This window comes from Tachysurus vachellii, chromosome 4 (assembly GCF_030014155.1).
Source record: "Tachysurus vachellii isolate PV-2020 chromosome 4, HZAU_Pvac_v1, whole genome shotgun sequence".
Taxonomy (NCBI): domain Eukaryota; kingdom Metazoa; phylum Chordata; class Actinopteri; order Siluriformes; family Bagridae; genus Tachysurus; species Tachysurus vachellii.
The window spans coordinates 9,522,127-9,548,255 of NC_083463.1; the positions used below are offsets into that span (position 1 = coordinate 9,522,127).

The 26,129-nt window shown below is 38.2% G+C and overlaps 1 protein-coding gene across 6 annotated transcripts in view; it reads left to right on the forward strand.

Moving 5' to 3' along the window:
* The first annotated feature begins 246 nt into the window (after positions 1–246).
* The window catches only part of dnajc6 (DnaJ (Hsp40) homolog, subfamily C, member 6), a 40,021-nt gene continuing 14,138 nt past the window's right edge, over positions 247–26,129 (forward strand). Inside the window, exons 1-8 of one of the 6 annotated variants that reach the window (XM_060867605.1) lie at positions 1,331–1,343; positions 1,525–1,551; positions 4,655–4,781; positions 15,804–15,939; positions 19,684–19,733; positions 20,180–20,328; positions 23,323–23,445; positions 25,099–25,232. In XM_060867605.1, coding sequence (XP_060723588.1) covers positions 1,525–1,551; positions 4,655–4,781; positions 15,804–15,939; positions 19,684–19,733; positions 20,180–20,328; positions 23,323–23,445; positions 25,099–25,232 — 746 coding nt within the window. In that variant the 5' untranslated portion in view covers positions 1,331–1,343. Of the gene's footprint in view, positions 533–1,330; positions 1,344–1,396; positions 1,552–3,921; positions 4,013–4,277; positions 4,782–15,803; positions 15,940–19,683; positions 19,734–20,179; positions 20,329–23,322; positions 23,446–25,098; positions 25,233–26,129 lie in introns of those variants that run through there. The other 5 variants (XM_060867607.1, XM_060867604.1, XM_060867608.1 and 2 more) reach the window with 5 other exon arrangements.

Consider the following 26,129-nt stretch of genomic DNA (forward strand, 5'->3'; position numbering starts at 1 on the left):
CTGGCATTTGTCAAACTGTGTTGTCAGTGGCCAAAATTGATGAGGCTAATTATAACAACTAACTAAACATTAGTGATACTGTAGATAGATAGATAGATAGATAGATAGATAGATAGATAGATAGATAGATAGATAGATAGATAGATAGATAGATAGATAGATAGATAAAAATGTGTCCATGGCTAATGAGACTAATGAATATAGAGAACTAATTGAACCTGACTGATAGACATGATAAGATGTGTTTATGACATCACAGCAGCGCGCGGCATGACATCGGGATGCGCGTGATTCAGTGATGCGGCTCTGCATCCAATCCGCTATTATGTTAAAGTGTGCATTAGACCCAGAATAGACGCCCTGCATCCGTCCTTCACCCCAAACACCGTGCTTTCTCGTGTGTTCTCCTATAGCGCGGCTCCATACGCCAGGAAACAGTGATCATCTGACCTTTAGTGATCAGCGAATGACAAATCAAAGGTCAGGGTTTGTGGAATCAGCTGGACCGACTGGAGAATGCACGCGCTGAAAGGTAAGGGCTTATTTATATAGAATAATATATATTTATATGTATATGCCGTGCTACGTGCATAGCGCGCTTTCAATGGAGATAGCACTGTTACATAACGCGTCGTGCGCCCTGTGCTCTTGGTTTAAGTCGCTGCACATGATGTTCATTATAACACAGTCAACATCACCTCTATATGATGTCATGATGCAATATGGCTCTATGCATTTAATTCACTGACTCCATCTGGATATAATATAATATAATATAATATAATATAATATAATATAATATAATATAATATAATATAATATATAACACTGACACATGAGCAATGTTTTTGTTTTGAAGGAAAGAGCTCATAGCTAAAAAAAAATTATATAATAAAATAAAAAAGGTTGCATTGAACAACCTATTAAATGCAAAAACGTTTAACAGACGGCTTGGACATAAACAGATGGTAGATCAGTGCTACAAATATCAGAAAGATGCCATTTAATCGTTATAGTGCATAATGTGCCTGAGAAAGCGCGTGCGTAAATTCAGCAGCAACATCATTAACATCTGTATTGTGTGCTGGGTTTAATCTTTTATTTTTCATTCAGACATCTCTATAGGATAAATTACATCCCCTGATCGAGCTCCTTGCACACGGAAGTGTTAGCGTTGAATCTTTCTACGTCATCAGATCCGGGATTCCAATGCGCTCGTGAAACCCTTTACTTGTGCACTACATAGGGCTCGTGTTAATGAGAGTGGGAGACACCATAAATAGTGCACTAGAGCCATGATGGTTATTCAGCCTGTTTCACTGAAGGTGGATAGAGGGATCAAGGTGTGCGCTTATTTTAGAGAGAAAACGGTGCACGTATATACATTTAAAACAATGCACAATAAACAGCAGGGCAACTTATAGTATAGTATATTATAGTATAGTATATATGTAGTATAGCAGTGTTTTTCCAAACGATTTATATTAATCTGTAAATGCGTATTGTCTGCCTGTGTCCATGGAGATGACGTCGCTTCCGTCCATGCAAACGGTGCGTAAAATCACGGCAGGTGTTTTAATTGTCCTTCTTATCATAATAGATGCGCCGGTTTTCTGAGCATGCGCACTTCACACTTCTTAGCCTTCTGTGTAATTTTGAATGGTGGAGGGATTTTAATGTGGGAAAATACCAAGTATTATCAAATAGGTTTAAAAGTGTGCTATGGTGGGACAGCATGATAAGTTAGAAAAAAAAAATGGTCAGAAGTGTTTAGTTATATTTTGCTTCAGTTTGAGCTAAGGAACATTATGGAATGAAGTTTGCAGTGTTTGTCAGCTTTAAACCAAAAGTGTCTAGATGATCATATATTTATTTATTCTCATATTCATTGAAATGGCATGATTATTTGCATTGTTATTATTATTATTGTTGTTGTTGTTGTTGTTGTTATTGTTATTATTATTATTGTTGTTGTTGTTGTTGTTGTTATTAATCACCAAGAAGAGAATTTAAATTTAAAAGCAAAGCAATGTGTACATGGGACAAAGAATACTGGCCAGTGATTAACCGTGCTGTTAGGAACGCAGGCTCATGCAAGTGCAACTCATTCAAGATTACACACTCACAGTGAAGTGAGTAAACCAAGAAGAATTTGCCCTCTAATGCAGCTGTCTGTCTTTTCCAGTACTGAGAAAGGAAACAGAAAATAACAACAATTTGACTAGATTAAAATACTAACATTTTTCTATCTCATATAAAGAGAGAAGAAGCCCCATGTGTTCAGTGTCTCAAATTATAAAGCATGGAAACAAGCTTAGTGATTTATATTCACTCCTTATATCTTCCTTGTAATGATAACTGGAGGCTTTTATAGAGCATTGGAGATCAGCATTTGGGAACTTTGATCAGCAAAATTTACTGTACTAACCTTTCAAGACATTTCTTAGGTAAAAGCCATCATAAAAATCACAAGACCAGTGTTAATCAACTACTTCATAGAAGTGCTATATTAACTGACACCCCAGCTGTTTTCACCCAAGTACCTGAGAAATATACAGGAGAAACCTAAGCAAACACAGCAAACCAAATTGCAAAATTAAGAGCTTTTTTCTTGTTTTCTAACAATGCAGAAAAGGGTGAATGTTAAGTCAGCAACTTATCTGCAGACAGCAACATGTCTGTATGACTTTATATACACTAAGTTCCCACTGTCTCCTCTCTCAGTTTCCTAGACACAGCTAGGCCTAAATGAAAGCATGCAGGCCTGGTCGCTGCCAAGTAATGCGTCCAGAAACGGAAGCTTGCAACACCAACAAGCTGACACTGAACTAAGTCATTCTTCAGGATGGAAAATAGTCTTGAGCTGGAGAGCCCCCATTCACAAAGCTCTAAATGTTTTATCTAGGTTGATTAAAAGGTTACTCAATTGCTTGTCTTGTCAACACACACACATACACACACTGTTTTGTAAGTATGTAGGAATTTAAAAATTAAACTGGAATCTGGACAAAACTAAGGCCATATGTGACAAATATTTTATTATTAAAACATCAATCAATATCCAGGCCTGTCAACTATTTAAAGCACTGGCAAATCAGGTGCTTCTGACAACCTTCATATATTTCTGTCCTTTCCTTATTTAACTAAAACTAATGTGGTGGAGGAAAAAAGAAGTTCTCAATTAAAATGTGTTATACTCATTTTAGACTAAAGTGAAGAAACATGACAGTCACAGCTGTCGGGTTGTTCTCACTTACAGTAGGACTTTTAAAATGAAACATGCTTTTACTGGCTCAACACTATATTTTTAATCCTGTGCATGTGAACATTGACGACTGTATGGGGGAAACAGTGGAACTGATTACTCTGGGACCCTAAGAGAAGAATGATTCAAGGGGCCTGGATTTGAAAGATTCTGCATTATTTTTTATAAAAAGGTTTATTTCAGTTAGACAAGTCTGGTTCAGAATGGAAATAAACTACACAACTGGGTGCAGTGTGTATCATATTGCAAATTAAAAGGTGTGGGGTTTGTTTTACAGCCTTAGGCTTGTATATACAGTATTATGTCTTTTGAAAGATAGACGATACACAAAAGGTTAAAAAACAATGATGATGGTGATAATAAATAACTATTTTCTAAAAAATATATATATTCTAAAGCACCATTCTAAAGTGAGGTGGATGATTTTCTTATAAAAGCATTGTGTTTAATTATTATTATTATTATTATTATTATTAAAAACAATAAATAAAAGATAATGCAAACAAGTACACAATAATAATAATAACAATAATAAGAAGAATAAATATATTATTATTATTATTATTATTATTATAGCGATAATAATAATAATACTCATCGTTATTTTACAACATTACAAGGTCTTTTGAATATTTTTTGTTCTGTGGAATCTATGTGCCTCTGAGTCTATGTGTGGGGCAGACTGAACCATTTCCTCCTCTGAAAGGGGTGAGTTAAAGACTTGGGAAGGCTTCAAACACTATTTACGTAAGGAAACTTCTATCTCTAAACATTTTTATTTTTTATATGTTTAAATTTATTTCGGATTCAAATAATTAAGTAGCTTAAAACTGCGGCCCAATCCAAACACCATATTTTGGAGTTTTTGAGCTTCCCTTCTGTCGAGAGTTACCGGGTATACAGTTACACTCCCACCCCAACCCCTCTGCACAAACCCCCACCCTTTACGCACGTCTCCGGCGCTCCTGCGGGCGAGCAGCGGTGTACCGGTAGCGCAAATAGTGCTGTTGGAGCAAGGAGGATGGAGAAGCCGCAGTAAATGCGGCTCATGATGTCGAAACGGTCCTCCTCCGTTATTCAGGCTACAGAGAGAGAGAGAGAGAGAGAGAGAGAGAGAGAGAGAGAGAGAGAGAGAAGGAGAGAGAGAGAGAAATAGAGAGAGAGAGAGAGAGACGCTGAATTTAGGCATAACGGGGATGTGATGCATTAGTCCCCTCTCCTCCCTCCATCTCCATCTCCATCTCCTTTGCTTCTCCACTGCGAGGAGACTAAAGATGCGCACACCACCTTGAAGCGACCTCGTTTGTACGCGATTGACGATTTGTGCTCATGAGCCTGCTCGGAGGCTACAAGAAGAGGAGCGGTTATGATGGTTATGAATCTTTGCAGTTGGTCGATAGCGGAGGAGGCGGCGGAGACTTCAGCGGCGGCGGCGGAGGAGGAGGAGGAGGATCGGCGGCACTGACCCTCGGCTCCAAGGCGCGACCAGACCACTGCAGCATCATGGACGGCTCTGGTAAAGCTTTTCTACACTGATGTGCTAAATAACACTAAACTCTACCTTTACTTGACGCTTGGGCGGTACCTTCAGTTGTACACCTTTTACATCTTTACAGTGTATGTTACATGTTTCTGTGAATGCAGGTTACTTTAAAAATAATTTCTTCTAGTCCATATAATGGATCTTAAGACATACCTTGGATTAGTTCAGTAAAGCTTTAAAGGTACACTAAATGCACCAAAAGATCATTGAAAAGGAAATGCTTTTTTCCTCTGCCAGTTCTGCAGAGATGATGGCTTAAACCCAAACATTATTATTATTATTATTATTATTATTATTATTATTATTATTATTATTATTATTATTATTACCTGACTAGAGTTCCATGTCCCATGTGATATTTGGACATACACTGTATAGGCAAAAGTATGTGGACACCTGACCATCACACCCAAATGTTCTTCTGTGAAGCACACATTTGTCGAGGACATCTTTGTATGCTACAGCATTAAGATTTTCTTCACTAGAACTAAGAGGTATGAAAATGTTCCAGCATGACAATGTCCCTATGCACAAAACAAGATCCATAAAGCCATGTTTTGCCAGTAGAAGAACTCAAGTGTTCTGCACAGAACTCCACTGAACACCTCTAAAACTTTGAACTGAAACATAGACTGCACCCCAGGCCTCCTTGCCTGTCCTCAGTGCCCGACCTCCCTAATGCTCTTGTGGCTGAATGAGCACAAATTCCCATAGCTAAGCTACAAAATCTAGTGGAAAGACTACCCCGAATACTGGAGGTTATTATAACAGCAAAGCAGAACTAGCTCTTCAATGGGATGTTCACCAAGGACATACAGGTGTATTGATCAGGTGTCTGTAAACTTTTGGCCATATAATATATTAGAGATGCCAGTGAGAATTTGGAATGTGGCCCAGTCACCTTGAGACACAGATCCTGTTGCAGATTTTTCACACTTACAAGCCCATACCAGGATCAGCCATAATATCCCATATTATCTGTCACATTTCCCCCATTTAAAATAGTTTACTCTTTATCCAAAGCTGCTAGAGTTAGCCCACTACTGCTGTTGAGCTATTACCTCTGTACCTAGGCTTGGTCACTCCGCTTACACCAAGTGTGCATTGTATTTAGAAATGGTGAATTTGGTGGCCCTTGGCACAAGAGGGTCCTGTGTTCCTGGTTCAATCCTAAACCTGGTTTACTGTTTGTGTGGTTTGGCCCATGTATGCATTTTCTACCCACATATGCATGGGGTCTGCAGTTTCCTCTTACTTCCCAAAAACATGCCAGTTTACTGGATGTGAGAAATACCTCTCTAGGCATGAACGAGTATGTGAGAGTCTGTGTGATTGGTATCCCACTTCACACCCAGTGTTCCAGGCATCTACTGTGACATGGATAAAGTTCTTAACGACGGTGTGATTTTCATACATAAAACTCACTAGAAGGCAATAATCAAAGTCTGTGAGATATTTATAAGAGAATCCTCAGACCTTTCATGTACATTTGGAAAAATCTCTCTATTTCTTCTGAGCTCCCGCTAGCAACTGTGGCAAACATCGGTTGTTTATGTTTTTATGTCTGTAATTTTTGATTGTCGATGCAGTCGTATGCAAAAGTTTAGGAACCCCTGACAATTTCCATTATTTTCATTTATAAATATTTGGGTGTTTGGATCAGCAATTTTATTTTGATCTATCAAATAACTGAAGGACACAGTAATATTTCAGTAGTGAAATGAGGTTTATTGGATTAACAGAAAATGCTCAATATGCATCAAAACAAAATTAGACAGGTGCATAAATTTGGGCACCCAAACAGAAAAAATCACATCAATATGTAATGAGTGTCTGGATTCTGGATGAATGTATTTTGGACCCGGAGGAAACCCCCGAGGCATGGGGAGAACATGCAAACTCCACACACACAATGCGGAGGCGGGAATCGAACCCCCAACCCTGGAGACAGACTGATGATTATTACAGATATCATCAACCTCTCACTTAATATAACTGATCACTCAATTTTATTTACAGGGTTGGTTATACTAACACGCCACACACACACACACTCACACACACACACACACACACACACACACACACACACACACACACACACACACACACACACACACACACACACACACACACACACACACACACACACACACACACACACACACAAAAGCATACACACAGTATAAAATCCAACATTCAGGCCAATATCCAGGTTTATAGCTACAATTACCAACATTGTTTTGTAATTGTTTTAACACAGATTGAGGAAAGAGGAAATTGTAAAATGGTATTATTAAAATAGTACATATGCATTCTTTATATTGCCTATAACTGTGCAGATTTAAACTTAGGCCTTGGCAGAATAGCAGTGTTGCCACATAGGAGTGATAAAGCAGGGTTGTGGAATGAGAGTGTGCATTTCAGGCTGAGAGTGCACTTTATCTGTAAAACACTGTGTGTGTGTGTGTGTGTGTGAGAGAGAGAGAGGGAGAGAGAGAGAGAGAGAGAGAGAGAGAGAGAGAGAATGTGGCAGATTGGATGGCTTATCAGATTGAAATAAACACACCTCACCTTAATTCCTGATTTTTTACTTTATATGACATTAAAATTGAAATCCATTGAATGTCAATTTGATTTGCCTAATGCTTAGTGGTTATTTGGATGCATAAGGATTTTAAATGAAACTTTAGGGTTGTCCCAGAAAGACAAAGGAAGCCAGCATATACACACACACACACACACACACACACACACACACACACACACACACACACACACACACACACACCTCTACCCATACACCATACTTCTTTGATGAAAACTAATAAACTATAACAGTGAGATTGCAGTAATGACAGAAGAGACCCAAAAAACCCAATACGTTGCAGAAATTACAAGTACAAAATAATAGACTGGAATCTTTTCTAATAGGGAAACATTGCCGTAGCCATCTACATTAGATTACCTCAGAGATCACTAAAGAACCATCAGAACTTGGCCATTTATTTGTATTTTTTTATTTTGTCATGGACAATTTTCCCTCATGACTTATCTCTCCCATATTACATGTTCGAATTGTTGCTCATACAACATCACGCAACCTAACATAATGTCACACACTCAGAAGAAAGTGCTATCTGCATGCACAAGCTTGTAGACTGGCTAGTGTCACTGTGTATTGGTAGTGCAGAGTGAGTATTCCACCCCTACATCCCTGACAGCATTCTACATGTTACACAGCTTATTCCTGTATGCACAATTTTACATAGATCTCTTGTCTCTTATCTACTGTATATATTCGAGTATCACCAACAAGATCCAATTACCCTTTAAAAGTGAAATATTTTCTATAGCATCATTTTCTCTTATAATTAATTTCTAAACAGTCCATGTTGAAAAGCTGTTACTATAGAAACGATTTGTGATTTGCCTTGTAGAAGGCAGTATTGTCAAATTAATCAGCACCTTCTGACCAAAACAGAGAATTCAGTTGTTTTTCAGAGAAGCAAAGTTAATGTTGGACTGTATCCTGGGTTTTTTGTGTCTCTGAATAAGACGGTAGCTCTGTGCCTGCCTGAACATAATCTATAATTGAAGAGCTGAAGCTGGGTCTAATGACAGAACACACACACTCACACACACACACACACACACACACACACACACACACACACACACAGACACCCCCACACACAAACACACACATACACGCATACACACAAAGACACACGCACCCGCACACACACACACACACACACACACACACACATACACACAGACACCCACACATACACACACACAGACACCCCCACACACAAACACACACATACACGCATACACACAGAGACCCACCCGCACACACACACACACAGACACACACACACAATGAGATACACACAGACACCGGATGGCACTGAAGAGTTCCATACCATCAACATCAGATGTAACCTGCTGGACAGTGAGAATAAAACAAACAAATGAGAAGCAGGCACGACATTTAAGTAGAGAATGTGTGAATGAGACAGCGACACCTTTATATCTCCATCTTCACTGATCTTTCCTCCTGATATAGAGCAGCCCTCCTGGGTCCAGTCTCGTTTTGTCTTTTTTCTTTGTCTTTGCTTCTCTTTTTGCTCTACTGTCTCACAAAGATGACCCCTTGCAGGATAAAAGGGACTTTAGTAGGAGTTCAGAGCTCCTGTGTTCCCTGAAAGACAGCTCTGGACTTTGAAGTCAGCTGGGCATCTCGGCCCGCTTCAAACAGAGCCTTTCTGTGTTTTTATGGCCAGTCAAACTGGCAGTCCACTATGTTTTATGTCAACCGGTCCAGTGAAACCAGGCCATACTACTTTCTAGTAGAAAGGCTGAAGGGTCTAAAACCTGGTGATTGAGTGACGTTTCTACATTTCAGTAAGTCAAACACAGAATTAGGTGTAATCATGAACTTGTTTTATGTTACAGAGCTTATGTAAGGAATAAAACATGATGGGGTGTGTTGTTATAGGAAAAGAGGCAATTACAGGGTGACATTACTACCCTAGAGTTGATTAAGTTCCAGTGGCAGCATGTGATGCAGCAGCAATTACAGTCTCAATTTTTTATTTATTAATGAACACCTTGAGTTTATTTGAACCTTTATGGTTAGATTTATTGTTGTGGAACAAGTACTTATCACTTACACTGTAACAGATATGAGCAATTCCTTCAGCAAATGTTTTTTTTTCTCATTAAATATATAAGGCCAAAAAATAAATTACCTAAATAAATAAAATTAAATTAAAAAATTGGAGTAAAATATCAATGATTATTAGTTTTTCTACATTAATGTTTTCTCTGCTTTCCATTCTGTAATTTCTACATTCTATATTATCTGGTGAGTAAACCTTACAAGTCCCAGTGAATTACTATAGAGTAGTTAATGTGTATAAGTGCAGCAATGTAAACCTACCATCTGAATTACATGGCACTATGGTCATATTTTTAACCATTTGTCCAAGATCTATAATTTCATTCATTCATTCATTTTCTACCGCTTATCCGAACTATTCTCGGGTCACGGGGAGTCTGTGCCTATCTCAGGCGTCATTGGGCATCAAGGCAGTATACACCCTGGACGGAGTGCCAACCCATCGCAGGGCACACACACACTCTCATTCACTCACGCAATCACACACTACAGACAATTTTCCAGAGATGCCAATCAACCAACCTATGTCTTTGGACCGGGGGAGGAAACCGGAGTACCCAGAGGAAACCCCCGAGGCACGGGGAGAACATGCAAACTCCACACACACAAGGTGGAGACGGGAATCGAACCCCCAACCCTGGAGGTGTGAGGCGAACGTGCTAACCACTAAGCCACCGTGACCCCCCCAGATCTATAATTTTTTACTTTTTATTTTTTACTGTTAGGGGACCTGTAGCTGGTTGTGGTCACGTGACCAGGTAACTCTCAGGCTTTCCTTATTAAACTGATAGAGTCATTGTGCAAATCAGAAACACTGATAACTCTGAAACAGACTTATAAATATTAATGAAAAGTCTGCTCTGCTTATGTCTGCTCCAGTTTGGGAAGTTTATCTTTTTCAGTAAAAATAGCTGCCCTTTTGCTACAATTCAGAATAAAATCTCCATATTTGTCTAACTTGTTTTTTGGTGAGGGCTAAATATTTACTTCTCTTTTAGTTATAGTGACTGTTCATCAAAACTACAGAATGCACACAGAGTCCATTCATTCATCATTCCATCTCCAGTAAGCGCTTTATCTTGGTCAGGGTTACCTACGATACTCCGCCTGTCACCCAACACTGAGCATGTGACAGGATTACGCCCAGGATAGGACGCCAGTCCACTGCAGGACATCAGGCTCAGGGACAAAAGCAGCTAAATTCCACCAACTCAACTCACATATTTAAAAGCAACGGGAATCTCTAGGTACCTTACAGTTGGATTAAACTTCTATTCAAGACTCTGAGGTGTAATAAAATGATTCTTTAGGATTCTTTATCCTACAGTAGGACCACTAGCAGTGTTTCAAAGATAAAAAGACATCAATATGTGGTTTTATTGTAGCCATGAAACATCACCATCACCATCACCATCCATACATATTTTGAATCACTTATTGTACACAGGGTTGTGGGGAACCTGGAGTCTGTCCCCGGGACACAAATCTGGGGACACCTTGGACATGTTGCCAATCCATCACAGGCCACAAACACACACACACACACACAAACAGACACACACACACACTCACACACTCACACCTATTTACATACTACAGAAATTTTGGGGATACAAATCATGGAATATACAAAGCTTGTCTTTGGACTGGGGGATGAAACCAGAGAACCGGATGAAACCTTCAGTGGTTGAGAAGGTGCGAGGCTGGCGCTGATTTCTTTTTAGTTCATACTATACGTTTAGCAGCCTGTCAGTTGTGTCGGGTGATAAAACAATAGCAGGCCGTTACGTTGTGTGTGTGTGTGTGTGTGTGTGTGTGTGTGTGTGTGTCATTATGTCATAATTAATATGAACATGGTGGATTATTAACACCAGAATTACCTTGGGAGGAGAAACTAAGCATGTATGGTCTGATCGAACAGAAGGTCAGATGACAGAACTTAGTTTAGTGTTTGAGGTTTGAATGAAAGGGTTACAGCTTTCTGTTTACCATCTTTGATATTCAAAGAGAACATAGCATGAAGCCAGTCGAGCATTACAGATTTTGTGTGTGTGTGTCTGTGTGTGTGTGTGTGTGTGTGTGTATGTGTGTGTGAGTCAAAGCATTTTCACTATCTGTGCTTTTGAGCAGGGGGCACGGTGGTTAGTGGTTAGCACGTTTGCCTCACACCTCCAGGGTTGGGGGTTCGATTCCCGCCTCCGCCTTGTGTGTGTGGAGTTTGCATGTTCTCCCCGTGCCTCGGGGGTTTCCTCCGGGTACTCCGGTTTCCTCCCCCGGTCCAAAGACATGCATGGTAGGTTGATTGGCATCTCTGGAAAATTGTCCGTAGTGTGTGATTGCATGAGTGAATGAGTGTGTGTGTGTGTGCCCTGCGATGGGTTGCCAATCCGGGTGTATCCTGCCTTGATGCCCAATGACGCCTGAGATAGGCACAGGCTCCCCGTGACCCGAGGTAGTTCGGATAGGCGGTAGAAAACGAGTGAGAGAGAGAGCTTTTGAGCTACAAACTGGGATAAAAAACATAGATGCCTATATATTCATCATTACTTAGCATATAGTGAACTGTGTCATCAGTGTTAAAGATTTAACAACTATGTTGACTGTTGGTCCTGTGAGCAGCCATGTTGCTTTGACATCACTTAATGAAGTGACTTGAGTCTAGACGTTCACTATAGCAGAACTGTACCAGTAGCTACTGAGGCCTTCAACTGTAAAGGCACAAATGTAGCTATTTTTAACCCCTTCCAGGACAGATACAAAACCTAAATGTATCTACACATGCAGCATAGCAGAGGTAAGGGGAGAAGCTCTAGGATAAGACTACAAAGCCCTTTTCCACCTAAACAAAACATAATCCCAACACCAAGTGGATAAATGAACAGACAAAAAAAAATGCGTACACATTGTTGTGCATGCAGCAAAACTGACACAAGCAATCGGCCATTACACGTTACAAACACAAGCAGATTCCAACGGTATTAGGATTAGCACTCTGTGACCAAACAAATCAAAACACTTTTTTATTAAGCAATAATAATTCTTTTTTTCTTTTTTTTTGCCATGTTCCATCTTCTCTTACTCTGACCTGGTAATATATACTTATTCTAAGTAACAGATCTCAAATACACATTGTAGTTCAAGGCTCAAAAATGGCACAAGGGTTATTGAATTAAGAGTTAATGAATGGGTTAATTAACACAGGTTAATGAACATTACAAGCTCTTCCGGCACAAACAAAAGGCACAAAAGGTTTTGAGCAGGCATCCATTTTCCCCCTCAATTCACACATCAAACGTTCAAAGGTGAGAAACGAAATTTTTTTCAACTTGTAAATTTCTATTTAAAAAGCACCTTGAGCGTAGTAATAACTGCTGCTAACTGCACGTATGCAAGAGACCATCACACATATCCTGTGGTCATTTGGCGTGTCACTTCCTTAGAAATTCGTCTTAGTGACGTACGCCTTAGCGATACGTCTGAGTCCAGGACAAATAGTGGCGGCAGCTTAGCACCATCTGATAATGTGTCTCCAAATGAATCAAATGATCTAATGTTGTGTCTCAAATGGGATACTAATATATTCTAGACTGTTATTACGTATTATATATTACATATGTATCATGTATATGTTTGAATATTCCTCTTAAACCTTCCAAAAATAGTTAAGTTTGGATTTCTCACGGTTGACATGTTTGACTCAAAACTAGATAAACAGATGTTTGTTTGTGAAGTGGTATTTAATGAATACAAACGATACACAAACGATTATGTGAAGAATCCTATTTTTGATCACTAGGTGCATTAATAACTCTGTGGAGGTAAATAGAGCAGTAAGCACAATGCCCCATGATTGTGCATCATCTACCGGGTATGGATATGCTAATTTGTCTCAGAATAGCTGTGTTCAAACTGTCATATGACATATATTACCATGTTGAAACTTGTAGGGCACAGAGTCCATAAAATTGAGGTTATTCAAATAACATGACTTCTGTATATACTCTGTTCTATAAAAAGTGTTCTTGAAGACTCAACTCACTGTCAATCTTTGATAAGAGTCTTTAAGCTTATTCTGCCTCATACCATTCTTCCAAAAAAGGACAGTTAATCACCACACTGGGATAGGTTACAGCAGTGTGACTTTCTGACAGAGCTGAATCCCAGCCTGGTTCTCTGATACACTCTGTAATGACTCAGAGTGATGCTCTTCACCTGGGCTGTGCTGTGTCACTCTCGTTCAGCTTGTCCTGTGTGTGTGTGTGTGTGTGTATGTGTGAGTGTGTGTGTGTGAGTGTGTGTGTGTGTGTGGTGATAAATTGTAGGCAGAATCTAACAGATCTGCAGAACTAAGTGGGTGGTGGACGCTGAGGCAGACTAATAGCTTGGGAGTGGTCCAGGATGGGAGGATGGACATATATACAAGAGCACACACACACACACACACACACACATTTAAAGCTACAGAAAAATAACAGCAGGTTTAGGGTCCAGGATGGGAGGATGGACATGTATACAAGAAAACACACACACACACACACACACACACACACACACACACACACAAACACACATTTAAAGCTACAGCAAAATAACAGCAGGTTTAGGGTCCAGGATGGGAGGATGGACATGTATACAAGAACAAAAGATTGACAGAATGGTATGAGGCAGAATAAGCTTAAAGACTCTTATCAAAGATTGACAGTGAGTTGAGTCTTCAAGAACACTTTATATAGAACACAAGTATAAGAAGTCATGTTATTTGAATAACCTCAATTTTATGGACTCTGTGCCCTATAGGTTTCAACATGGTAATATATGTCATATGACACACACACACACACACACACACACACACACAACACTACAGCAAAACAAAACAACACCACATTCTTAGGTTACATGGCAGTGATAGCGAGTGGCAGACTATGGTTAGGTCACTTATCTGTAATGTTCACAGTTCACACAGCTGTAATGATGATGCGAAAGTTTGGCAGGTTGAAAAAATTCAGCTGTACTGAACTCTAGTTCAGAGCTAATTTACACTTACATTACAGTTTATTTGATCAGGAATTGGAAGCATAATTGCTGTGGCCTCTCTTTACAGACATTTCTGTACACATATTCAAGATTCACTTGAACTGTATGTTGTTCATCTCGCACATGCACAACACATTTCAAATATAGCCAGAATTACCTACGTCATTTACCAACCTGTCACAGTCATTTGTCATCACAGTCATCTGCCTCAGTCCTGAGTATTTTTGTAGTATTTTTAAATAAAGATGAATTTTGTTCTCTAATGCATTTATGAGCATCTTAAGCATAAGTCAACAAGTACACGTAAAATAATGATATATACTAATACCGACTCATCTATGTTCATTACTCTGCTGTTAATATAGATAGTATAAGTAGGATACTTTATGCTATAGGAAATGGGTTGATGAGTTGATATGCTGTAGTCAGTTGTGTGATAGCACCATAATGTTGAAATTCTATGTTCAATTTTCCAATAATATTTCAGGTACAATCTGCTTAGATAATGCAAGTAATTCCTGTCTTTCTGCTGGTGATGCATGTTTGAATGTATATTGGCAAAACAGTCTCAACTCAGAGTAACATGATCACTGCTTAGTATGGCTCCAGTTACTGAAAATCTAATTATCAGCAAATTCATGGTCAAAACACAGGAAGGCAACATCAATAAAACGATAAAACATCGATAGGAATAGCATATATACAAGAGTTAAAAAAACAACAACAATAAAACTAAAAGAAATAAGGACCAAGGAAACAAGAAATACATAGACAAAGTAATCAAGGACTAACCCACAACAGGTGAACACAGTTGGTTACAAACCAATGAGAGAGGATGAGATCATAAACCAAAACATGAGAACATGGTGTTTGTTGTCATGGAAACAGCAACAAAAAATGGTGGGACTTAAAATAGATGTATGTTTAAAAGAAAAAAAGAAAAAAAATATAACTATTGTCATAGAACAATTAAGACAATAACTAATGCTAGCTCATGTACATGTTAAAAGGTTGTGGCTTGATCAAGGGCATATATTTTTAGTGGTGTCCCACTAACAGTGTGTGTGTGTGTGTGTGTGTGTCTCCTTTATGGGGACCAGAAAGCTCTGCATTTCCTCAAATATTTTCTTCTTGTTACTGAGGGTTAAGGTTACTGAGTTAGTTACTGAAGCTACACGTTTATGAAACCTGCAGATGTAGACAAAATTCAATCTCCATATGATATCATGATGTCATTGTCCCCTAATTAAAAGGCATTATTTTTTCAGATTTGGATGGGAACTATGGGGGTGGACTGCTGGACATGGTTAAAGGAGGTGCTGGAAAGTTCTTCAGCAACTTCAAGGACAACCTGAAGGACACCATCAAGGACACGTCCACAAAAGTTATGAATCAAGTTGCCACGTAAGTCCTTACTGTGTGTGTGAGATTGAAGATTGATGACATCTTAAATTCTGCTGTGTTTTAGGAAATTCAAGCCTAAGGTATCTGCCAGACAGACATCCAGATCGATACAGAAATTGCAAAAGAAACAAAATCAGTGATGCAATGAATTTGAATCAGTTGTCTAAATGGAAGAAGATGGACAAATGGACAATCCTAAAAAGATAAGGGAGATAAGGGACACAAATCTGTTATTCTCTTTACATGGAAGAGTGCAGATTATAATAAAACTTCTTGAATGCTTAAACTGAAGATATTACTAGCTGCTTGTTATTTTTTATGCTCATTATATATAAGGGTGTCATTAATTCTGGAAGTCACTGTAGGTGTACATGAAATAAATAACTGTATTCTGTGTATTATATGGCTAAAGATAAAGGACAACAGGGATGACCGTATTTTTTTTTAGATAGTCCTGGATTTCAGTATTTTAAAGAAATGTATTGAACGTATTATAAACACAGTGAGATATATTTTTTTAAATGTTATTTTATTTTTTATTTTTTGATTTCTAGCAGTTTAGTTTAATGATGTTATATTCATCTTATACTCATGTCTGTTAAGATTAAGTTCATTAACCACAAACCACATTTTCCCCCTGACTTCTTTCCCCCTAACCAAAGGTACCAAAAATTCAGGAAATTATATTATGAATGACTTTGTAATGTAAAGATTATATAGATTATAGATTGTATAAATGTATAGATTTCTTTATTTGCATTGTTGGCCATAAAGATGCAAAATTGATTATTGAAATTTAAGTAAAAAGAAGAAGGAATATGGAATTGAAATGAAATATTGACCACTGTTTCTGTTATTTTGATACAGAAAAATCAAAGTTAGTGTGTACTTTTGTCCTTCATAGTTCAGTCTTCACTGCTTGCTTTACAGCGCAGTCCTCTTTGCTCAAACAAGCTCTGCAAATTCCTCGTTGCTAAATCAGCACTGTAGCAACGTTGGAAATGAACAGCATAACACAAAAGCCCTGCCTGACACACTAAGTAGGCCAGTCGTGTCCTGTGTTTGTCTTTTGGTTAACAGCCCAAATTTGTCACATGAACTGAGGGATAGCTTTCCAAATCTCGTTTATTATAATAAATGTTTGTGTATTTTTTTAGCATATCTTAAAGCCTTATCTATCGTTAGAGAAAGACGTAAAATCTGGTTTTTCACTGAGCTTCTGGTGGAGGATCTTTAAATTGTTTGTAGTGTATGTAGTTATGCCCCAAGTCCCCTGGGACAGGCTCAAGGTTCTCTGTGATGCTGAAAACTACATGTGGCACAGGAAATAGATGGATGGGTTCTCAGTGCTTCTGTGATTGGTTTGATTGGTTTCCTAAAGTTATAAGGAACCACCTTGTGAAGCGTAATAAGGACATGCGCAGACTTAATAAAATAAGTAAGATAAACTGTTCTATTGTTTACGCTTTACTGTAAAAGAGCTAGGCCTCCTCGGATGTAATATCTCAAAGCTTCTGTGGAAGAGGAATAAACATCTTGATGAACATTGTGATCTATAAAATTGTCTGCTGGTTCTTTTTGGGCAACAGGGAAATTTCTCCAACATCTAAACTAATCCAAACCAAAAGAAATTAAATACTGAGCTGCTAATTAAACTAAATTAGGACATTACTATTATAACCACAAAGTCATACGTATTTTTGTGAAGTATTTTTTTCACCATATTGTATATTAGAGCTGAATGCAATATGCAAGTAAACTTTCTAAAAAAAACTGTTGGGATCTGTGAGGATCTGGAACTTCTGTTTTGATCAAAATCACAGACTAAATGAATTCTTGTTTGCAAAAATAAAATTGCCACATAGTGCAACTGTAATACATCTCTTTTAGCTTTGAGTTTTATATTATTATGTAACCCAAGCATGCAACATGCCCAGACTTGCTAATCATGTGACTGGGTTTGAAACAAATATAGCTTAGCTACTGTACAAGCTTAACTACAACTAAAAAGCCTAAAATGGAAAAATGACTTTTGTGTTTATCATATTTTAATTTTCCGTGTGTTGTTTTTGTCACCTAACCCATATAGCAGGTGTGTGTGTGTGTGTACTCAGTACTGTATGTCTATCTAACACAAAAACCTAGAAAAACAGACTTATCCAGGGTATATTCTCATCTTGCTCCCGTTTTCTGGATAAACACAAATTTACTGTTTACTGAAAGTTTAATTGCTTGAATGTGATTGCTGAATGCTTCCAGTTAATTCTGGTAGCTGCACAGAGTGGACCATTTATAATTACATTACCTAGACAAGCGAGAGCTCTATTGTTTTTGTCCAGTCGCATGTTTTGTTAGCCCCGAAACTATACAGTAGTTACTATAATACTTAGACATGGCAGTATTTAGTTATCAGTTTCTTTCTGTACTAATAAAAGTTTAGGAGAGTGGAGATGCATTATTACTATTTAATTTAGTGAGAAAGTAAGAAATCCAAAACCATTTCAAGACTCTAAAAGAAGAAAAAGAAGCAAATACTTCAGAGATGTTAACAGTAACTCTTGTCACCTTAAATACATATTCAGTTAACATTCACTAGTTCAACAGGTTCCATATAATATACTGTAAGTCTGATAATAAATAGATTGTTGTTTAACAATATTCTTCTTTTTCCATTGTTTGGGTAATTTTTTCTGAGAGCTGTCCTTTATATAATAATTATGGAAGGAGTCTCCAGTGTCAGTTCCTTGAGACTGTCTGTAAATTTATTGATGGGGAAGTTGGGAGGTCTTCTGTATAGAGAACTTCATACTTTCTGTCATTGTATAATTACAAGGTTTTTTTAATCTTATTAAATTTTTAACTAACTAAGAAAGGTAAAAAATGTCGTTATTTATGTCGTTGTTGTTCTTCTTCTTTTTCTTCTTTTGGCTGCTCCCTGTTCAGAGGTGCCACAGCGGATCATCTGGTCCACATATATTTGATTTGGCAAAGGTTTTACATCGGAGGCAAAACTTCTATAAAATAAGTAATAATAAGAAATAACTTTTTAAGCGTAGGTACAGTATAAATGGTGAAAAAGCAGATAGGATCATTCATCAATAATGAAGTATTGCTATAATGAGCATTTACATTAATGTGATTTGCCAGACATATGTATACAGAGGAACTTACATTGATCCCTTTACAGTATATATTTGAGAAGTTGATGGTTAAGGGCCTTGCTCAAGGGCCAAGCTGTGGCAAATTGGCAGTGTGGTATATGAATTCAACCTTTCAGTCACTACTCCAGCAGGAAGAAAGTTTTTGGATGTGTTGTTATAGGAAACTAATCCAGTTTGGTGTAGGAAAAGTAACTCAGCTGTGCATTGGATTGCCTCATTACATTGTTGTTCCATTATTATCTAGAAAAATCTGCTTTGAAGTGTTTTATTCCTTAAATACAATAAATGGAAAATGTCTTTTGAGGAGCAAAAACCATTAGAAAGCAAGGTCTCTTGGAAAGAGACCATAAAGCATACTGGTCCATATAGCATTATTTTCTTTTCAATGGACACATAATTTATTTGGACACCCTTGGTTAAGACTGTGTTTTATTTTATCATTCTTGTCCAGGCATGTGGGTAAATTTTTCCCTATAACATCATCTGATTGATGTATATGACTAAATCGTGTTCATTAGGAATCAGTATGAACAAGATGTACAGTATTGTAAGTAATTATGTCTGTTTGCTGTTTTTGTACCAGCTACACCAAAGGAGAGCTGGACATCGCCTACATCACCTCTCGTATCATAGGTAAGGATTGAAACACCTATTTCATAAACCGCATCCTTCGGTTTCTCTTTTATCTTCCTGCTTTTGTCTGCCATGTCAGTGGGCGTGAGGTCACTCAGGAGCCGATCGCTCAGTTTCCATGTGATAGAGCCGTTTGCTTTCTCTGCACATTTGCTTCATCCGTACAGATTTATTTGCACGACAAACAGTAGTTGTCCTCTTTCTGATCTCGTGCTAGAAATAAATATTCATGACCTGCTCTGAATGGAACTGTTGGATAATTTCATAACTCACTATGGCCTCAGATCTGAATGAACACCTAAATATGCTGAATTAGGACTGAGCTCAACGTTTAATCGTTGATGATCATGCTCCGTGTTTGTAGATAAAAAAAACTCAAAGCTTGGTGGTGAAGCAGGTTAAATCTCATGTCCTGACTGTAACTATTCCTCTTGGTGCTCTATTAGTGATGTCATATCCTGCGGAGTCTGTGGAGTTGGGCTACAGGAACCATGTGGAGGATATCCGTTCTTTCCTGGACTCGCATCATGCCGATCATTACACGGTTTTCAATCTGTCCCAGAGGAACTACCGTGGAGCCAAGTTCTCCAACAGGGTGAGTCGACTCCTCTGTATGTGCAGAGTCCAAGCCTTATGGAAGTTTTTCGGTTCTAAAAAAGTCTCTGTATAGTTGTGCATGCAAAGGCTGAGTAGCAGAAGTTTTTGGAAAGATCTTTTCTTTTATCTCCCTATTATTTTATGATAGCTCAATGAGTCATTCCTGTCATGGGCCTGATTTCTTTAAGACCATAGCACAGTGAGATGGTTCAGCAGTTAATATGGTATTGCAATAAGTCAAAGGCATTCCTAAGAATTTCCTTATTACTTCTTCAGTGTGGACTGAACATCTGGATTGAAATGTCAACAATGAAGCAATAAACTAGTAAATGCCAAGAAATTACTCACTCTCACTCACTCACTCATTTTCTACCGCTTATCCGAACTATCTCATGTCACGGGGTGCCTGTGCCTATCTCAAGCGTCATCGGGCATCGAGGCAGGATACACCCTGGACAGAGTGCCAACCCATCGCAGGGCACACACTCACTCTCATTCACTCACGCAATCACACACTACGGACAATTTACCAGAGATGCCAATCAACCTACCATGCATGTCTTTGGACCGGGGGAGGAAACCGGAGTACCCGGAGGAAACCCCCAAGGCACGGGGAGAACATGCAAACTCCACACACACAAGGCGGAGGCGGGAATCGAACCCCCAACCCTGGAGGTGTGAGGCGAACATGCTAACCACTAAGCCACCGTGCCCCCCTGCCAAGAAATTAATTTCACAAAAAATAAAGGCTCCTTCTTCTTAATGAAAAGCAGAAGTTAAGCAGCTTTATTTTTGTGCTGCTAAAAATGACATCTCAGCATGTAAAATATCAAGAGACGAGTCAACATGCCTTTGTCATTTTGACCATATACTGTATATCTGATGCAGTACATGGTGAAATGAAACAGCGCTCCAGCAGGACCACGGTGCTACATAAAAACACAAAGCTACAGAAGACAACACAGAACTAAGGACTGAAAAGTAAATTATCACATAAAGTGTGTGTGTGTGTGTAACAAGAATTAATAATCTAATCTAATCTGCTCTAATAATCCCTAATCTAATTTTTTATTAAACCTATTTGCAAGCTTTGAAGTCCCTTGCTCTAGAAGAAGCAGCCTTTATTTTGTCACATATACATTACAGCACAGTGAAATTGTGCTCTTTGTATATCCCAGTTAAGCAAGCACAGGGGGTCAAAGCAAAGGGTCAGCCATGATACAGCACCTCTGGGTTAAGAGTCTTTCTCAAGAATTCAAAAGTGTTGGTGCTGGGATATAAACCCTTAACATTCTGATCAGAATCCCAAATACTTACCACTGTCTTCTGAATCTTGTTGCTACCATTCACGTGGAGATCATTCACATACAACGAACATGCAACATCTGAGCCTCACTCCGGGTGAACCACCTTCATGATCATAATGTGCACATTTTTCTATTGGCATCTAATACAGATATATAGATGTTAGAGATATATAGTAACTTAATTTTAAACTTGATTTGTTTTCTCTTTCTATACTTCTGTAAAGCTGCTTTAAGACAATGTGAAGTGCTTTACAAAAAAATGGAATTGAATTGAATATTGTTTAGCATTGGCATGTAATTTGAAGCTTTTATGTAAAAAAAAAAAAAAAGCTAAATTATCTGTTATAGAATAACATTTAAAGCTTAAATATATTTGAATATGCCTAGAAATATGCCTGATTTGATGTACTGTAATCTTATAATAAGAAATATTAAATACTTTTGATAAGATGTAAGATATCATTTGCTAAGGTTGTTGTTGTTTGCAGTGTGCCTTGAGGCTGGGGGTTGATCTCACAACAGGGATAAAACAAATCTGTAGCCCAGGATTGAGTTCTTCTCAAAAGCTTCACAATACAAAGATCATTGTTGAACGGTTTAACGAGCATCACGTTGAACTCCCTTTCACTTAGTTAAGCTGAACTTTAGTTTATGATGGTTTTTTTGGGAACCTTAGCACAAATCATTTTTTATGGACAAGCATGTACACCAGTAGGCCGTGTTGATTCACTTCAGTGGTCCAACACCCAGAGCAAGAAGCACTCTCTACTGGAAGAATTTATTATTGCAAAAGAAATGATCATCCAGTAGCTTTGTTTAAACATAAAATATCCTGAATGGTACATATATTCCTCACCTTCTTCACTGTTCCTCTGGATTCCAAAATCGTCTGCACTCACTGTGGAGGTAATGCAGCTATTGTTAGACACTACTTTTATTAGGCATATTCATTTGATAAACAATCACTAAACTTATCTTTCCAGAATCAGGACAAATGAGCAAAATACATCAAATACATCAAAATACAATGGATGTCTATACAACTCAATACAAATGTAGCACACAACCAGGTACATAATAATGCTAGCACTATACAGCACCACCTCTCGTGTTACGTACAAATTCACATGCTAGTCACATTGAAAAAACATCTTTAAAAGTGGAAAGAAATGACCAAAAACTATGAACTGTTTATTAAAGTCCACGTTTCTTCACCTTCCTGAGAGCTGACTCTTTTGGGACGCTTTTTTTAAGCTATTCTTTAAAACACAGCCAACCCTCTACTATAAATATGCTTCTAATGAGTGCACTAAAAATAGCTTTTTATCATCTCATGATAATTGTTATAATGGCTTTGTCAATAGACTTCTAAATATTGTCATGCAGTGAAATCTGAATAGACTGTTTACTGATTAAATAACACGCACATTAACAACACGCTCCCTCTGCAACCATCACGCGGCTCATCTGATGTGGTCGCGTCAATAACGCAACGTGTTCATGCATCGTTGTTAACACGTTTCTCGTTTGCTCAGTGATTGTTACTTACACAGGATTACAGTGTGACCTGGAACCTTACTCCACATCCAGCTTAACATGCATCATTTTCTGCTTTATATCAGTATGTATACGCTACGCTATACGCTCAAGTAACCTCCAGCTGTGTTACTTGATTCTATCTTCAGGTTTCTGAATGCAGTTGGCCAGGCAGACAGGCCCCGAGCCTTCACAACCTGTTTGCAGTTTGTAAGAACATGCACAACTGGCTCAAGCAGAACCCCAAGAACGTGTGTGTGATCACCTGCTCGGTAAGAGATGAAACACTACACATCTAACTGTGCTCAGATTCACACTCCATGTTAGTTCTTATCCTGCAGGACATTTCGATTTACGTCCCAGACTTTCAGCTTGTAACCTTTTAACTGCTCTTGAATCTTTATTTTTAGAATTTTAGAGTTTCTGACTGCTTAAATTAAGCTTCAGTGAATTTATGTGTAATTTGGTTATTCATTTTCATTTTTGATGGGATTTTATCTAAGATTCCGCTGATTGATATTTATTTTTTTCCTTAAACATCGTGCCATTATTTGCTGTCAGCAATCAGTAAAACCAAACAAGAACGCAAAAGCAAATAGTTGTTTTAGCATAGCAACCGGTAAACATAGAGAAGATGGTCTTAGCAATTTCAATCTCAATTAATAATACATAATTTTATTGTACATGAGTTTAATGACCTTAAAGTTTGATTCGGATTCTTTAACATATTTAAATTGAAATTTGAATTGAAATTTATGTAGTAAAATGCTTTATCGACTGTACAAGTAAAAAAATAGAATTAATTTGAATAAAAATATATTAGGAATAGAATTCCAGTAAAATAGCAATAAATTGATGGTAAAATCTTTCAAGCTACTAAAATAAATGTAAAAGCTGCTTGCTTAGTAATGAAATGAGACTCTTAGATTTGTACTCTGTTGTAATTTGTTTAATGTGTAAAGCACTCAGTGCTAATCCTCTGAACCAGTCATTTATTTACTATATTAACCAGACCTACTAGGCGTCCTGAAGCAGACAGGCAGAAGCAAGAGCAATTTTTTTTGTAGTTTTAAAACCAGTGTAGCAGATAAAACCCAGAGTTTCACTCAGCTCCTGAGCTCCCCAGGTGGTGAATTACTATATCATGTACAGGGGTTTGGGCACTACAGGACCCCAGCTTACTACACACTGGGACGGTGACTACGTGCTCACGTTGTAAAACGTCAACACTGGCATTTTACAACAGCAGGCAAAACCGACACATGGTGCATCAAGCAGGATTATATTCTAGCTGGTGGATTTTTCTAAACTCATTAAACATTTAAAAGTCTTTATACTCAAACTAACTCCATAAAAACATTAAATAAAGTTCAAAAGTGCTAACATAAGTAATCATGTGAATGCTACATCAATGATAACAGGCTTCAGGTTACATTTGCAGACAAAGCTAGCTGACTGTTCACCCTCCCTTTTCTTTAGATGAGAGGCTTCAACAAATATGACTTTACTGTATTTCCAGTAAGCGAACATACTGAACATCACCATGATCCCTGTTTTTTCGTTCTACACTATGGGATTATTTTAGGGAGATTATTTTATTAATAATCAGGTGACACTCAGTGGGCACAGCTGCTTGAATGGACTTTACTGAGTTCAGACTTTACTGAGCAGGTTATCGGCTGAGAATTACGGGACATGCAGGCTGAAACTCATCTTTATATTTCGGTTTATACAATCTTTTGTGAAAAGATATACCAGCACAGCTGTGGGAAAATATTACGCAATTTTATACAACTGCATTATCAGTATATTAGGTTTTAAAAGTGTTATGTTTATTAACATACTTATTTCTCACAGAAATCTGCATAAAATGTATTTTCAGTGAATTTACAATAGTCATAATAGTTCGTTTCTGTGTGTCTCAGGATGGCAGAGGTCCTTCTGGTGTGCTGGTCTGTGCCATGTTCTGCTTCTGCCACCTTTTCACTAACCCGGTACCTGCCATGCAGCTGCTCAACACCAAGAGGCCTGGACCAGGCCTGTGGCCCTCACACAGGAGGTAAAAATAGATCAAAACCATAAAGCAGCAAACAAACATCTTGTGTTTTTGAGATAAAATAGAAGACAGAATAGTGTAAGAATTTTTTTTATTACTATTAAAATAATTATGCCCAGTTAATAATATAATAAATAAATAAATAGTCCCAAATTAAAAACGTTTATACACACAGAAGTATCCATCAGTGCCAATAGCTATTATCACGATCATGGTTTTCATATCACGGATATTTTATTCATTGGCTAAAAGACCAACAAAGTTGACTAAGTTGTTAGCATGAATGGCCACATTGCAGTTTAGCTTACGTAACATCAAATAACTTTTTACTAATGTTATCATCGATAATTAGTGCTAGCTTGCAGAATAATTAGCTAGCATTGCATTGAATTAGAGCGCCACAGAAAATTTTAGTACTAAAAAATGATCTGGCTAGCGTTGAACATTGCAATTGTCAAGTAGTCACTGGTGTATTTTAATATAAAAGTGAATAATATTCATGATCTTTTCTCATTATACAGACAGCTCATGACCAGCTCATGTTTAAGGTTTTATCTAGTTAAATGCTAGCTAGTATACATTCATTCATTCATCTTCTACCGCTTATCCGAACTACCTCGGGTCACGGGGAGCCTGTGCCTATCTCAGGCGTCATTGGGCATCAAGGCAGGATACACCCTGGATGGAGTGCCAACCCATCGTAGGGCACACACACACTCTCATTCACTCACGCAATCACACACTAGGGACAATTTTCCAGAGATGCCAATCAACCTACCATGCATGTCTTTGGACCGGGGGAGGAAACCGGAGTACCCGGAGGAAACCCCCGAGGCACGGGGAGAACATGCAAACTCCACACACACAAGGTGGAGGCGGGAATCGAACCCCGACCCTGGA